The sequence below is a fragment of the Melanotaenia boesemani genome, chromosome 11 (assembly GCF_017639745.1).
Source record: "Melanotaenia boesemani isolate fMelBoe1 chromosome 11, fMelBoe1.pri, whole genome shotgun sequence".
NCBI classification, from domain to species: Eukaryota; Metazoa; Chordata; class Actinopteri; order Atheriniformes; family Melanotaeniidae; genus Melanotaenia; species Melanotaenia boesemani.
Genome location: NC_055692.1, coordinates 25,913,789 through 25,928,069, shown reverse-complemented (window position 1 = coordinate 25,928,069; position 14,281 = coordinate 25,913,789). Strand labels below are relative to the sequence as shown.

The following is a 14,281-nucleotide window of genomic DNA, read 5'->3' as shown; positions in this document are numbered from 1 at the left end:
ATACACACTGAGCAAATCAGAACTTTGCGCTTTCATGTGAAGTAGAAGTAAAAGTGTTAAGCTGAAAAAAACAGATGTTCACACGAATCCATTTCTGTTCTCATCATGATACCCTTCAACTCTTATACCTCCTGATAGAGACAGAGCACAATTAAACCCTGCTGACACTGGAGGGCGAAGACATCACACATTTGTTTTGAGTCTGAGTCTTCGGTTCTGTTCATTTATCGGCATCAACTAGTTTTTTTTAGTGTTGAACTTATATACTGTATATAAAATATGTGCATAATAGTTCTGGCTCCAACAGATTTTCATTCAAAAGGCATTTTCTCATTAAGTACTAATCAGTTTGCTGGAAATTTTTCAAAATAGCATCATAATTAGGCCTCAAAGGTACACAAACAATCAGGTTCCAAATATGACTCTTCAGCTTTTGTTTTCTTGCTCAAATACAATATTTCTATTTTCAAAAAGAACAAAAATTGAGCTTGAGGCTTATATATGTCAATTCACAAAACAATGGATTCTGTCACAGAGGCCTTGCCACATTTAAAATAAAATCTCAGGTAGCACTTCGTCTGTACAGTCTTCCTTTTTCACTCTTTCTCCTCTGTGGTAAGAATGTGCAACGAAATGTACTGATGAGCGTAATATAAACAGCTTCACTGATATCTTTCCAGACATCTGACCCTCACTTGCTGAAGCTAGTGTTTGCATTTCAGTTACTAACAAATCTGAAATCCCAAGTCTTAGAGACGGGAGTCTTTTTGTTCAATAATCTGTGGTAGAACTGCCCATCTGCTTTATCAAGGATCTCTCTGTTAGCATTCAGCACGCTGCTGTGGCTGGTAATGTGTTCTGGGCCGTAATTTCTGCCTGTGTCTTGGCTGGATCTGAAAATAAGTGAGATTTATGGTGTCAGCCTGAGTGACATGGGCAGCATGAGAAGTAGCAAAGCTGGCCATCCTGCTGTTGGGATTAGCTTCTGCTTCAAACCTTTACAATTCACTTTAAAATGATCAGGCCAAACAGTGTCAGTTGTAGGATTTCCTGGACAACATAACTCATTGTGCTTCAAAAAGAAGATTAAGTGGTACATATCATGTTTATGCTTATTGTCTGCACCTGTTTATGTCAAAAATACATTGTTGTGTCTGCGCTTAAGCTAACAGACTATCCAGAAACACAGCAGTGAAAGCTGCTTTGAGCCAAAACACTGAAGCTGGCGTATTTACTGCCATGCCTGATAATCCGTCATTGGCTATAAGGCTGTTAAAGATCCTTGATTTCAATTCAAGAGCAAAAGCATTAAAGCAGCTATAAAATATGGCACTAACCTATTATAAATCAAATATTCATCATTCTGGTAAACATTTTCATCCTTTGGTGATAATGTATACCCGTGAGGAATTGAAGTGGGAGTACATGCATGTAAAATCATATTTAGACATTAAATGCCACTCATACAGTGTCTTGGAGCTATTAAGAAGACTAAAAGAGACCCTTCACCAGTTCTTCTCTCCACATGTGCAATGCTCACTGTGGCATATTCTCCCCTCTACTCCAGTGGGTGTTTAATTGGCTATAGAAGCGAGAAACATGGAGGAGAGTGGGAATAAAGGCCTTGGTAGCTCCATGCGGAGCGATACATCACTGCATGACAGCACATTGAAGTGGTGGGATGGTTGTGAAGCCAAGACACTGCCTTTTAATGAGGGACTCTCTTGCGCTCCCATTGCTTCTCTTCCAACTTTCCTCCTTTAAGAAAAAGCTTTTTACTCTCCTGTCTTTATTTTCCCATCTTCTTCGCCTCTGGATGATGGGATGAAGGTGGCTGAGGTACACCAAAAACCAACTCTGCTTGGCAGTCAACCCTCGCTGACTTCTAAAATATCCTTGAGTGCTTTTCAGCAGCCTGGGTTACATGCTGGTCAGAGATCTGATCTGTTCATTACTGTTGGCCATGGATAGCAATGACAGCATTGACTCAATCTCTGCTTTGATAATTGATCTTCTCAATTTAAAATGAGATGTGAAAAGTGATCATGTCAAATACAAGGACAGGAAGAAGTAGCAGCTCAGACTTAATGGTATAGTTAAGAACCAGTTTTGTTGAGACCTCAGATAATAATAAGCAACTTATGTTATGCCAGCTTACGTGGTAGAAATCAACTAGTGGAAAACTGTAAAACATGGCCTAGCTGAATTGTTCATTTTAATGGTGATACACAAATATTTGCTGTAGTGACAGTGAGTTAACCAATTTAACAAAAAGTATGACTATTTCTTTATGAGCATAAAGAATCATTATTTCTGTCCAGTGTTCTTTATGCCCCTTAAGGTCGGCGCTTTCTCCAACTAAATCTGAATGCATTATCCTACTATTTGGTCACCAACTACACAAAAGTGTGTGTAAAATGAAAGGCTGAAGGACTGAATTCCTTCCAAGTGTCTGTGCTGAATTTGACTCATGGTGACTAAGCCAATGTCACTCTGAATAGCAATAAAAACACTTCAGAAGTCTCTTTAACTGTAGTAAAAAAGTGCTCGGCCTACAATGAAATGATTTATATTGTACTGTTGCCCCCACAACCTTCAAAAGAACTGCAACCAAAGACATGTTAAGAACTCCTTTCTACCGAGCTGCTTGTATAGTTATGCAAGAGCACTGACAGTTCATGGACAGTATTAAGGACTTAGTCACACTGATTTGCTCTCAAGTGTAAATTATTTTTTAATGCACATTATTTATGAAGGAGCTTTGACTGTGAGAAAGTGTTCCAATGAAATGCTGCTGACAGAACAAATCTCACCTCAAATATGAATTACATGGTCATTTGATCCTGATATATTTCTTTCCAAAGCTATTTACTGATGTGACTACCTTCCTGTAATTCAAAGTGACTATAAAAGAAATGGTACAAATAATTTATGTTAAAAAAGACATTTAAAAATAGCAGAAAAAGACATTTTCATTTGTTTTAACATAGTTTGACTCCAGACAGTTACAATGTCCTGGTGTGATGCATCTCTTGTAAACCTACCTGACCGTGAATGTACATTAACATAGAACTTATTAGTGTCTATGCTTGGAAAATCAAATTAGTAGGAGTTATTTAGCAATGGCACAACAGGGACACAGCCACCCTCAGGAGCCTGGTGTCCATGAAGTGCATCTTATGCTTTGAAAAAGAGCTTGTGAATAAAACATGTCTGTCTGCAGAAGTACTATATTTTAAGTTTATAGGACAAATCCGCTGCAGTTCTCATGAATACCATACCTGTAATATATCTAGATCAGTGGGTCAGAGGGAATGTCCCTGGTGAATTTTAACAACAGTCAGATTCAGCTCTGAAAGAATCAGGGTCAGGCACAAGGACACAACCACCTCTCAACACACCTGCAGAGGCTTGGGGATGAACACGTTGACTGATGCTTAGTGAATAAAGGCATGAAGGCAAAAGGGCCTGCTTTTGCCATTCTGCTTAATTTCAGTCCAATACCTGTCACACACCACCAATCGATAAAGAGTTCTTCACCAATACCCAGCCAGGCCTGCAGGTGGATGACCTCCTGATCTCTGTCTGATTTCCACACCTCTTTTTGAACGAGATCCATACTGCCAGCTTAGTGTGGCTTAACTTGGCTTAGCTGCCCTCTGGACACAGGCCTCTCTCAGAACGCACCTAAGTCAGCTCAATTCCTCTCTGTATGTTTTCCTCCGTAGAAACTGTTGGGAGATCTGAGGAGTCTACAGTGATGTAGAAGTATGGCTCACAGCATAGGCTTTGAGAAATACAGTTTCAGTCATTTTCTGCAGTTATTTAAAATAAACTTTTACATCACTGCAGTGTTTCATCCATGAATTACTCTTTGCTTCTCAGGTCATCTTTTGAGAAACTGCTAAGACCAAGTAAACATGTTATGTGACCACAGCTGTGAAGAAGATTTCAACAGCATTTTGGAAAGGTTATCTGTTTTAATGGTGACAGAAGCTTTTTGAAAGTCACCATAATGAGCAGAGGTTTAAAAAAGTAACAAAGCCATCCCACTCACATATGGCCTTTCAATTAGAGGAGGAATTTAGAGTGTGAAGTCTACTTGAGTGACACTGGGTTTGCCATTAAACGTCATCGTATCTGCTTTTGTTGGAAGCAATTCCCTGTATGCAGCAGTACTGTGAAAAAATTCAGTAGTTCACCCACTCATTTCTTAACTTCTGTGTGCAGTCACACGGAAAATGAGTGTCAGTACTTTCAAGCGCCTTTTGCATCTTGTAATGACAAAGGAGACAGAACATTGAAAATGTGAAGCTACATAATCTGAAAGACCAACATCGTTCTGGATTAGAGAGGCATTTGTCACAATCTGTTGTCCTAATTAGCTTTATATGTAGTCAGCCACATGCATATACAGCAGCAGCCTCAATTAATGCTACCACTTTATCATCAGCTTCTGTCATACACTGTATGCTAATAAATTGCTTACTTGAAGTCTATCCAACAGCCCTTTATTGTAACCTGCATGACTCTAAGGTGAAAATAAAAAGCAAAGTTTTATGTAGATCCATTGAAACAGCAGGGCCATGCAACAGAGGCTCAGCGGTAGTGCATCAGAGGGCCCAAAACCAAAATGTTTACCTAGCATTTACAGAAAACACTCCTCTCATAAAGAGTTTGCATTTTATTATGCCCATGATGCATTTCTGCATGATTAGCTGGCATGTACGTGCTTGTGTCTGTGTATCTAACAATGTGTTTGATAAATGATTCTTCACATTTTACTTGCCCTGCAGAAAAGATGTGCACTGCAACAGAGGGAAGAGTATGGAAAGGAGTAAAATAAAACATTCATTGGGCGATGTTGATAGATGACTTGATCATGTGAGAGCTGAAATGGCCAGAGAGGGCCAGGGTGATGATGTATTGTTTAACAATACATTGGAGCAGCATGTGAATACAAACGGCTGCTTTCATTTCTCCTCATCTCTATGCCCGCAAAACTCTTGCGTGAGTGAGCACAGTTTGGTGTCTCGGCTGGAACAGGAAGACTGATGAGTCTTGATATGATGTATGCCCTGTCCTCATGCTCCCTCTCCATCACCAGGCATCCACAGCATGGATAATGACGATGAGGGCAGCCAGGACAGGAGCACATTACTTTAAAATGGTAAAAGATAATGAAACAGCCTCCTACTGTGCTGGGGTATCTTCTCAGGCATCCAATTACTACCTTAAAAATCCATCTCAAGATGACCCATAAAAGAAAGAAAAAAAAAAACCTAAGTTTTCACACTTTAAGGAAAACTGAACATGCCAGCATGCCAGCGCAGAGAGGAAGAGGTTGACAACAGAGGCAGTTATTAGACATTGTTAATAAACTCATGTTTGATTGGAGCAAACAGAAAAAAATAAATAAATATAGGCATATATATATTTAGGGAGGAAAGAGTTGGGAACAAAAAGGAAAACATTCACATAAGCAGGAGAACAGAAGACAAGTTAGGACATGCAAGTGATATTACAGTTGACAGAAAGAGTTCAGAGACATTTTTTCACTCTAAACTAAAACTTTTGAGTCCCTCTTTCATTTTTCTGCTTTTGAAATAATTGCTGCATTTGCAGAACTTCTGCTTCACGGTTTGAAATTGGTGACAAAGTGGTGAGCAGTGCTCTGAGCCTTCCCAATGCAGGTGGGTATGTGACAACACACAGGAGGAACCCTCTTCAAAGAGAGCAGAAATAAAGAGCTCCCTTTTGGAAAATGATAGCGCTGCATTCCCACAAGTGTCACCCATGGCAGATCCTATCACTTGGATGGGAAACGCAATAAAAAAAAGACCTTTTTATAATAATCTGTTACCAGCAAGGGCAAAATAATTTACAACACAGCATAAATGAGCAGGAATTGGGTCTGAGGAGCCATTGAAGAAACTGGCCATAAATGTGATCAAATCCAGAATAAGCTTCCAATTACCAATAGTCATTAGCTTTATTACACCGCGACCTTTACATCATCAGTTACATTTTTATTCACTTCCTATGATTATTTCTGGTCAGAACAAAATTACAGCCACTCATACATTATGACTAAATTTAGTCTAAGCTTGTTAGACTTTTCAAAGCTAATTACAGATTACTTGACTTTCTACAGAAACTGTTGTGTCAACAGATACCTCCAGGGTGCTCTCTAAAGTCTACCCTCTCAACGTGATTAAAAATGATTCGAGAATTAGCATGTGTATTTCTCCTCTTCATCATCACTAAAAGTATAAATTTTTTCCCATTTCCTCCCTTTTTATTTTATTCCATCCACGACCTTCATTTCACTCAAACTTGAGAACACAACACCTATAAGAAGGAGGCATCAAAGGAGCTGCATTAATAAAGGTTTTAGGTAATTCTTGGGCAAACAGTGCTGTAACTAACAACACAGGCAACTAGACAATTATTACTTTCAAAGCTCTAAGAAGCATCATGCTTATAGTGATGCAAGATTTCTTACACTGTCAATCCAGAGAAAATCAGCATCCATCTGCTGCTTTAAGCAGTTGTTGACCATGTTGAGTTGATTACTTTAGCTCTCAAAGATAGTCACTTATTTTCATATGCATTTTTTTTCCCAGTGGGTTAAAACAACAGAGGCAAAAAAACAACTGAATACTGGACTTGCATTTAGTCAGTGGTTTAAAAATAGTGAAAACTAAAAGCGTTCCTCTGTTACTGCAAGATGCATCAGCAATGTGTAAAGCCTGCAAAATAAACCAACATTCTACAGATCAGACACTGAAAGCGTAATCGCAGACTTGGAAACTGTGGGTGAATATAAAGTTCACCTATGTGGGATCCTGCACTGATAACTGGGACCAGTGGGACATGTTAGATAGAAATCTTGACACATACGTATATCTGAATCAAATACAAGAGATTTATAAGTCTCTTAATCTAATGAATTCATTAAAAATGTTACAGAATTTCCTTGCTCTTACAATAGCTATATAAACAATCCTTACTATTCATATATTATGAATTATTCAAACATTATTATTTATTTATTATCATATTCTGTGTGCTACTTCTCCACAGTTATAATAGGAACTTCAGTTTTGTGTGCAGAAACCTGTTGTATTAGAAGTAGACCATGTTTTCTCTTGAGGAGGTGATGGTGTGTGTGATGTATCTGTGTGTGTGTGTGTGTGTGTGTGTGTGTGTGTGTGTGTGTGTGTGTGTGTGTGTGTGTGTGTGTGTGTGTGTGTGTGTGTGTGTGTGTGCACTGAGGGGGTGGTGATGCTACTTTTACATTACCTTATTTCCGTTTTCTATCAGAGATGAGGGTAGCAGGGAAGGGGGAAAGAACCTTATCAGTGGGCCTTTTCATGCCACTGTGAACTCAAGTAATCTAATTCAGCCTTCCTCTTTCTCGCTTGTGTGCTTCTTTCATATTGGTACATGCACATTGCAGAAGCCATGTGTCTGTTTGTGTGTGTGTGTATAAAAGAGAGGGGAAGTAAGAGGGTAAAAGAAAGGGTAAAGTAGAAGACAGACTGAGTTAATGAGTTCTGAATGTGTCCTCATGTATAAGTATTTGCACTGGGCATGTCCTAAAGTAGCGTGGGGTGACTGGAGAAGCCGTGCACCTTTGGAAGCTGTCTTTGGAGGAAAATGATTTATAAAAGCACAAAACATATGATGAAATAAATTCAATTTAATACACAAATCTATCTCTTTATAAACTGGAATGATAAAACCATTTAAAATGTTTGTATATCCTGACACTAACACACATGCCAACAGCTGCTTGACTCTCTAGCTGACAAACCTGCTGGACTGAAAAGCAAATCATGCTAAGGAAAGGAAAAAAATGGTTTATCCTGTGTATGTAAGGTATACATGACTGTGGGCATAGACCTACAACATATTCAACAGATACAGTATCTGTAATATTGGGCTCATTTTGATAATCTGGATTCTTTTTTTCTACTGTGGTAACAATTAATTTGATTTATAGTGAGCATGGAAGCTCTTCTCTATGTAAAATGAGCAAAATAATGAGCACAAGACAGCAGAAACCTGCAAAGGTTGGTTGATGAATGGATAGAGGACTGAACATTTACACAATCGTTCTTTACAAAAGACAATAGAGGAAATACTGTCACTGATATGGCTTTACACAATAATAATACAAAATCAGTTTAAAAAAAGTTTAATTTAATTTTTTTTCATTTTAAGAAGAGCCTTTCTAAAATAATGATGCTAATCAGCTCTGCATTTTTTTTTGTCAGTGGAAGGTGGGGGAGAAAACAATAAGGAAAGCAGGCTGTTTATACATCAATGACATGAAAAGGATGTGAAAAAGGAACTGGAATAATACTGGTGCATTAAGCATACTGCTTCAATTATCCTGAGAGTGAATCTGTTGGTAAGGATGCCTCATTCTTCTCTAAATCCAGAAACAGCCACCCACAGGCAACTACCATTTTACACAGCTATGGGCAATACTTGGAGAATAACAGTCACGCAACAGTCAGGTCTCTGTCATGCAGATCAGAGGCACCAAAATAGAAATGAATGCAATCTTTGTATCTTCAGTAATCATTTATGACATGACAGTGTGACTTTCGTTTTGGTCAATAGAATTGATGTCTATCATTTACTCACCTGGATTTTTTTGGTCTTTATCTGACATTTATCTGATCTCTGGGTTGCAGAACAAAGCTACAAAAATGTATGAAAGGTACCTATGTGAACCTCTATAGGAGTCTATCTACAAAAGAGTTGCAGGGGGGAGACACAGACCTTCTGGCTTACCCTCAGGCCAGAGCCAATCTCAAGATTTCATCTGAGGCCTGCTGTAAGCTACAGATGCTCACTGCTCCTAAATACTCTCTGTGGGCACAGACCAACAGTATATTATTACCTCTTTCTTCTCTGTCAAAGCAGCGATGCTTCAAAGGCGTCTAGATTCTTTCCTGAAAAACAGTACTACCTTGTATACAAGTCAAGGCATTGACATTAAAAAAGAAATCAAGTAAATACGTGTAAATATTGTCACCAATATATACTGAGTGTAGATGGATTTAAGCCAACAGGCCTGTCTAAGTTTGCAAAAAATATAATATATATTAGAAACTTTGTTGTTTGTTAGGGATTATAATCTATTATAATCATATAATTGACAGCGGTGTGCAACATACTGTATGTGTTCTGGCTGAAAATGTGGAGAATGTCACTTTGAAATTTGCTTTCTACCATTTTACTTTTTTAATTAACAATTGATTTCAAAGATATAATCAATATGTTGTTAGCATATTTCTTAAATTCAAAACAAGAAATGGCATAATTCTTAATTTGATTACAAATTCTGTAAATTTATATGCAGTTATCTATTATCTGAGAGCTGGAACTTACTGATTGTTTTTTTATTTTCTAAGGTATATATTTTTACTAGATGTAGGACTTGTCAGTAAATGCCAGTATTTTAATTTTATTTGATTTTGTATACACTTAATGTCTTGTATGCTAACCATTTATTTAAAGCAAAACTACTGATTGCAGTTAGTGGAAGAAAAATAACAAGAGGTATTATTTATTTTAACTTTTTGTTTAATAATTTCAATGATACAAACAAACTATGATCAAAAGTATTTCATTGTCAGGTAAAGGTCCGATTTGTAGATGTAGGGATGTAGCTTTACAAATCAGAATCAACTTAACTTCCCCCATCTACTACGTCAGCAACCATAGAGATAGCAATAATGTAAAAGACTTACTTTCCTATGGGAGGAGTACAGCTGATGGGAAATTCCATTCCATTACAGGTGGAGAATTCCTATTGGTAGAATCCCATTATAAAACACAGTGGACTATATTAAGGGTGCATTCACACCTAACAGTCTGCTAGACTTGGTACGCTTGGGGACTCTGTTCAATTGGGGGTTGCAACATTTTTCCAATCTGAGTTTGCTTTCAGACTGCACTTAGAATAACTTTGAATAACTTATTCCCCTCCTCGCCTGAAGCAGTGCTGCATTAAGAATTACTGTAAGAGGAAAGCAAGCTTATTTATTGGTTAATGCAGGACAACTTAGCACAAATCTTATCAGTTTTGGGTTGGCAGTGTTTCTTTCTGAACTTTTACCTTGTTCAAACTCCTCGTCTGACCTTGAGCCATTTCTTCCAGCTAATGCATTATGCGTTAAACCAATGCCACGCACTACTGTCTATTTCCTGCATTTGGTTCCCTTCAACCAAGACCTATTGTTTTAGGCTTCTTTGATCTGCATCAACCTCTGAGCAAAAGAGCAAAAGAACTAAGAAACAGGAGCTTTAAACAATCCCAGGTCCACTTTCGTGGATATTATAGTTCCTTTGGAGTAGTATGAACACGCATTCAGACTCTATTAGAGACCAAATCACTGAACTTAGTAAGAAGGAAATAAATTTGGAACAGATATCACAACCAGGTCTAAATGTTGTGGTATTTGATAGAGACACCGACCTCCTGCGTTAAAGTCTTTGGAGGCATATAGAAAAAAAAAAAACAAAAAACACTTTTTCATGTCACAAATTTATAACTTTTAATGTGAAGTGAATGTGTTTGATCGGTGGATCAACATAGTTTTTTTACATTTTGTTATGGGACTGGGTGGCGCCTGTCCATGAATATCATGAATTTTTTCCTTTGTGTTGTCACCAGTCATGATTAAAAGAGGAGCAATTCTTAGCTGTTTCTAAAACAATGTGTTTCTTTCATGTTGTGTTTATGCAAATATTAATTAAAGTGTAAATTTAGAATTTGGTGCTCTACATTCCCAGGATGCACTACTTCACATTCAGAGTACTGACTGTGCACCCATGTATTTCGGTGCTGTGCTGAGCTGGAAGAGGTATTACTCACCATGGCAAGAGGCACAATGCCTGCCAGTTCCTCCTGTGCCAGGCGGATCTCTGTCTCAGCCTCTTGCGTGGCGGCACGACTGCCCGGATACTCAACCTGCCAGGCCAACCAGCGACTGCCCGTCGGCTCTGGGAAGCTTTCCATTTTCAGATCCACTTGGAGAACCCTCTGAACTCGCATCTCAGATCTACAAACATGCAGGAAAAAAAGAGTGTGTCAGTGAATGGTTAAACAGATGGCTGGATGAGATTTGAAAAAGAGTAAGTATGCATTTGGCTTTGAGTGCTTGTGCTCGTGAGCTCATTCAAGCTGCTGTCTGTTCTAATGACGACAAATGGTAAAGGCCGATAAATGTGTCTGGGGTTCAGAACTTCAGTATGATATTTCACCAACCAGATTCTTCACAATGTCAAGTCGCCTCCTCTCCTAAAACTCCTTTGTTTTTATTCCTCTCACACTTTACACTAAGTGATGAGCTCTGTAAATAGAAACTAAAGCATAAAGCATGTGTTGGCTTTTCCTCAGAGGAGCATAAAGGAATGTTTCACTACACATCACCCCCTGCTGAGGTGTTGACGGTTGGGTTTGTCACTGGTGCCCTTGTTTGCTCTAGAGGAGTGTAAATATACAGCATGCTTCGGCAGGATCTACAGCAGGCCTGAATTAAGTCAGACAAATGGAGACCACTGATAATAAAATATCCCATGGCTCCATAAGTCTCCGGTGCTCATGGTTTAAATATAGCTTGAAGGCAAAAAAGGTCAGCATCGCACTGGAGCTGGAAGAGATGGGATATTGCGAAAGATGCGTTAGCTACATTTCACATGTCAAATGGCAGGACTCTTGGCCAATAAATTTCATACATGGTTGCTGTGGCACACCGGCACAAAACAGCATCATGTAATTTGGTGAAGGGGATAGACACTGAGGAGTAGAGATTTTTAAATCCACATGGAACATCATTTGGACAACTAATGTGAAAATTACACATTAGAAATTACTGTGTGGCATGAGGCAGAAAACAAAAACATTTAAAGCCAAATTCTATATTGAACAAACAATATGACTTAAAGAAAGGTAACAATTTTGTGTTACTTCCTGGAAAAACAAACATGTAAATTTATGGCTTCTTAAATTATAAAAAGGTACTAAAAACAGAAATAAACATAAATAATAAAAGTGCTTTGTATTCTGCTCTCATATTCACATAAGTCATTACTTCATTCTTATAGCACTCATTTTTTGCACTGAGAGAATGGAAGATTTGTTGTGCAGTGGAGCACAACAACCCAATTTTCACATCCAACAGAGGTGTATATAAATAATTAAGAAGACATCCAAATAATTTGTGTCACGTTGTACCAGTAGGAGTTGTGAACTGATAAGGACATAGTACAGCAACATGAACTGAGGTAATTCTCTGGCAAAGCTGTGGTAGACAGAGACTAAGACTTGTTTGCAGACCTGCAAAGTCATTAGATTCATTAGGTAAACAATGTTAAACAGATAATGCACAAAATGTCCTGAAATAAACCCTTGAGAGCTCCACAGCCACCAGCTGCCACAGAAACTTTGTCCCAGTCATCAGTCCACATGCCCTACTTTCCTCTGTACAGGCAGATTTTTACTGAAGGCAGGTTGCTCCGGCAAACATCACACACTTGACAGGAAAGACGGGCAGAAGAATAAAAATGACTGCACAGCAGAAAGATAGTTTATACTCTACATAGACTAGTAGCTATAGGAACAGGGCTCTTGATGGGAAAGACAGGAAAAATAATGAAAATGGCTGCACAGCAGAAAGGTTGGTTTATACTGTACATACACTGGCAACTATAGGAACAGAACTTACACCATCAGAAGTTAATGGCCCTGCAGACAAGACAGAGAACTGACGTTATGAGCTTTTTCCCCTTAAGAGATATCAATTATTCTCCCCTTGCACGATCCGGTTGATAGAGTTTAATAGCAGCTGTGAATGGTATGAATTTTATGAGCTTTTCATATGATTCATGTAATAAAGGTGCCAACAAATAATTTAGGTTATAAGCAAGCTCATTGTGCAAAAAGTCTTTCTCTTTAGCATGATGGTTTTGCATTTTTGTAAAAATCCAACAAAATGTGAAAACCTGTCAGTAATGCACAACATCTGCACATAAGAGAAGGAAATAAAAATAACAGGAGAAGTGCAATGAGAAATGCACTGTTTAACCTACCTCTAAGACTTTACTTCTACACAAACTTTGTATGTGCTGGACAGAAAAATCCTATTATGACAGTAAAGGACTCATGAGAAAGAGTGGCTGACACAGGAGCACTGCTCCATGATGCAGCATTAATGCACAAACACGGTCAGCATAAAAGTGTCATCTAAATGAAACTTTGACAGCGACCTCATCACAAGGAGCAAGGACCAAAGTCATCATCTGGAAAAGTCAAAGTCATTTTAGAAACATGTCCTGAGGATGGAAGAAGTTAAACCTGACTCTTTAGCCATTATCTCTTCAGGCTATGATAAACAAAGGTCACTTAATGAAGTGTTCAGCAAAGATAGGGAAGTACTCTGCTTTTGGGTTGGTGTGGCAGCTACTGGCGCTAGCAACCCTGAAACAGATTTCCCAAAATCTCATTAAGTCTGTCAACAATGATCTCATAATTTATAATTCAAACTCTACAAATGAGTACAAGGTAAGTCATGGGAGGGACCCTCACTGTCCCTGGAACATCAGCATAAATATGCAAATAGATTTTGGGGTATCCTTGTAACTCAAAGTTTATAAAAATGGCATTCTTATGACATATCATAATGTAATGTGACTCATTCTTAATTGGCAAAGGGAAAAAATGTAACAAAAAGAACACTTTAAAATTAAATTATTTGCTGGCAGTAAAAACAACGGTAAACAACCATTATAAACTCTTTAACATAGTACTTAAACTTTATCAATGCTTTGTCACAATTACCATTACCATTTGTTCTTGGAGGAAAAATTAGCCATAAATAGCAAATCTTATGTAAACATATGCCCATACGGTTGCATATGTTTGGTTCTGCTCGTGTTGTTTTTGTTATGGTTTCCAATCCAAGCCACTTTCACAGACTTTTTATAGACCTTTTTATTGAAAAATTGATTATTTATAGCATTTTTGTGACTCTTAAAAACCATAGATGTTGCTGGTTGTAGTCTTAGCTTCCCAACAGCTTTGAAAAAAGATGGCAAAAAAGAGGAAACAATAAAAAGACATAATGGGACCGAAAGCAACCAAAGAAAACATCTTAATTTTCCACTGTACTTGACTTACATTGACACAGGTCATCAAATGAAACCTGACAGAAATATCTATGTCAGGGAGAATGTGACTCATAATTTTGAATCTATGACA

The 14,281-nt window shown here is 38.1% G+C and overlaps 1 protein-coding gene across 1 annotated transcript in view; it reads right to left on the bottom strand.

The window, feature by feature from the left end:
* The window catches only part of si:dkeyp-14d3.1 (transmembrane protein 132C), a 135,194-nt gene that overhangs the window by 22,653 nt on the left and 98,260 nt on the right, over positions 1–14,281 (bottom strand). The window contains exon 4 of the mRNA XM_041999700.1: positions 10,898–11,084. Coding sequence (XP_041855634.1) covers positions 10,898–11,084 — 187 coding nt within the window. The remainder of the gene's footprint in view (positions 1–10,897; positions 11,085–14,281) is intronic.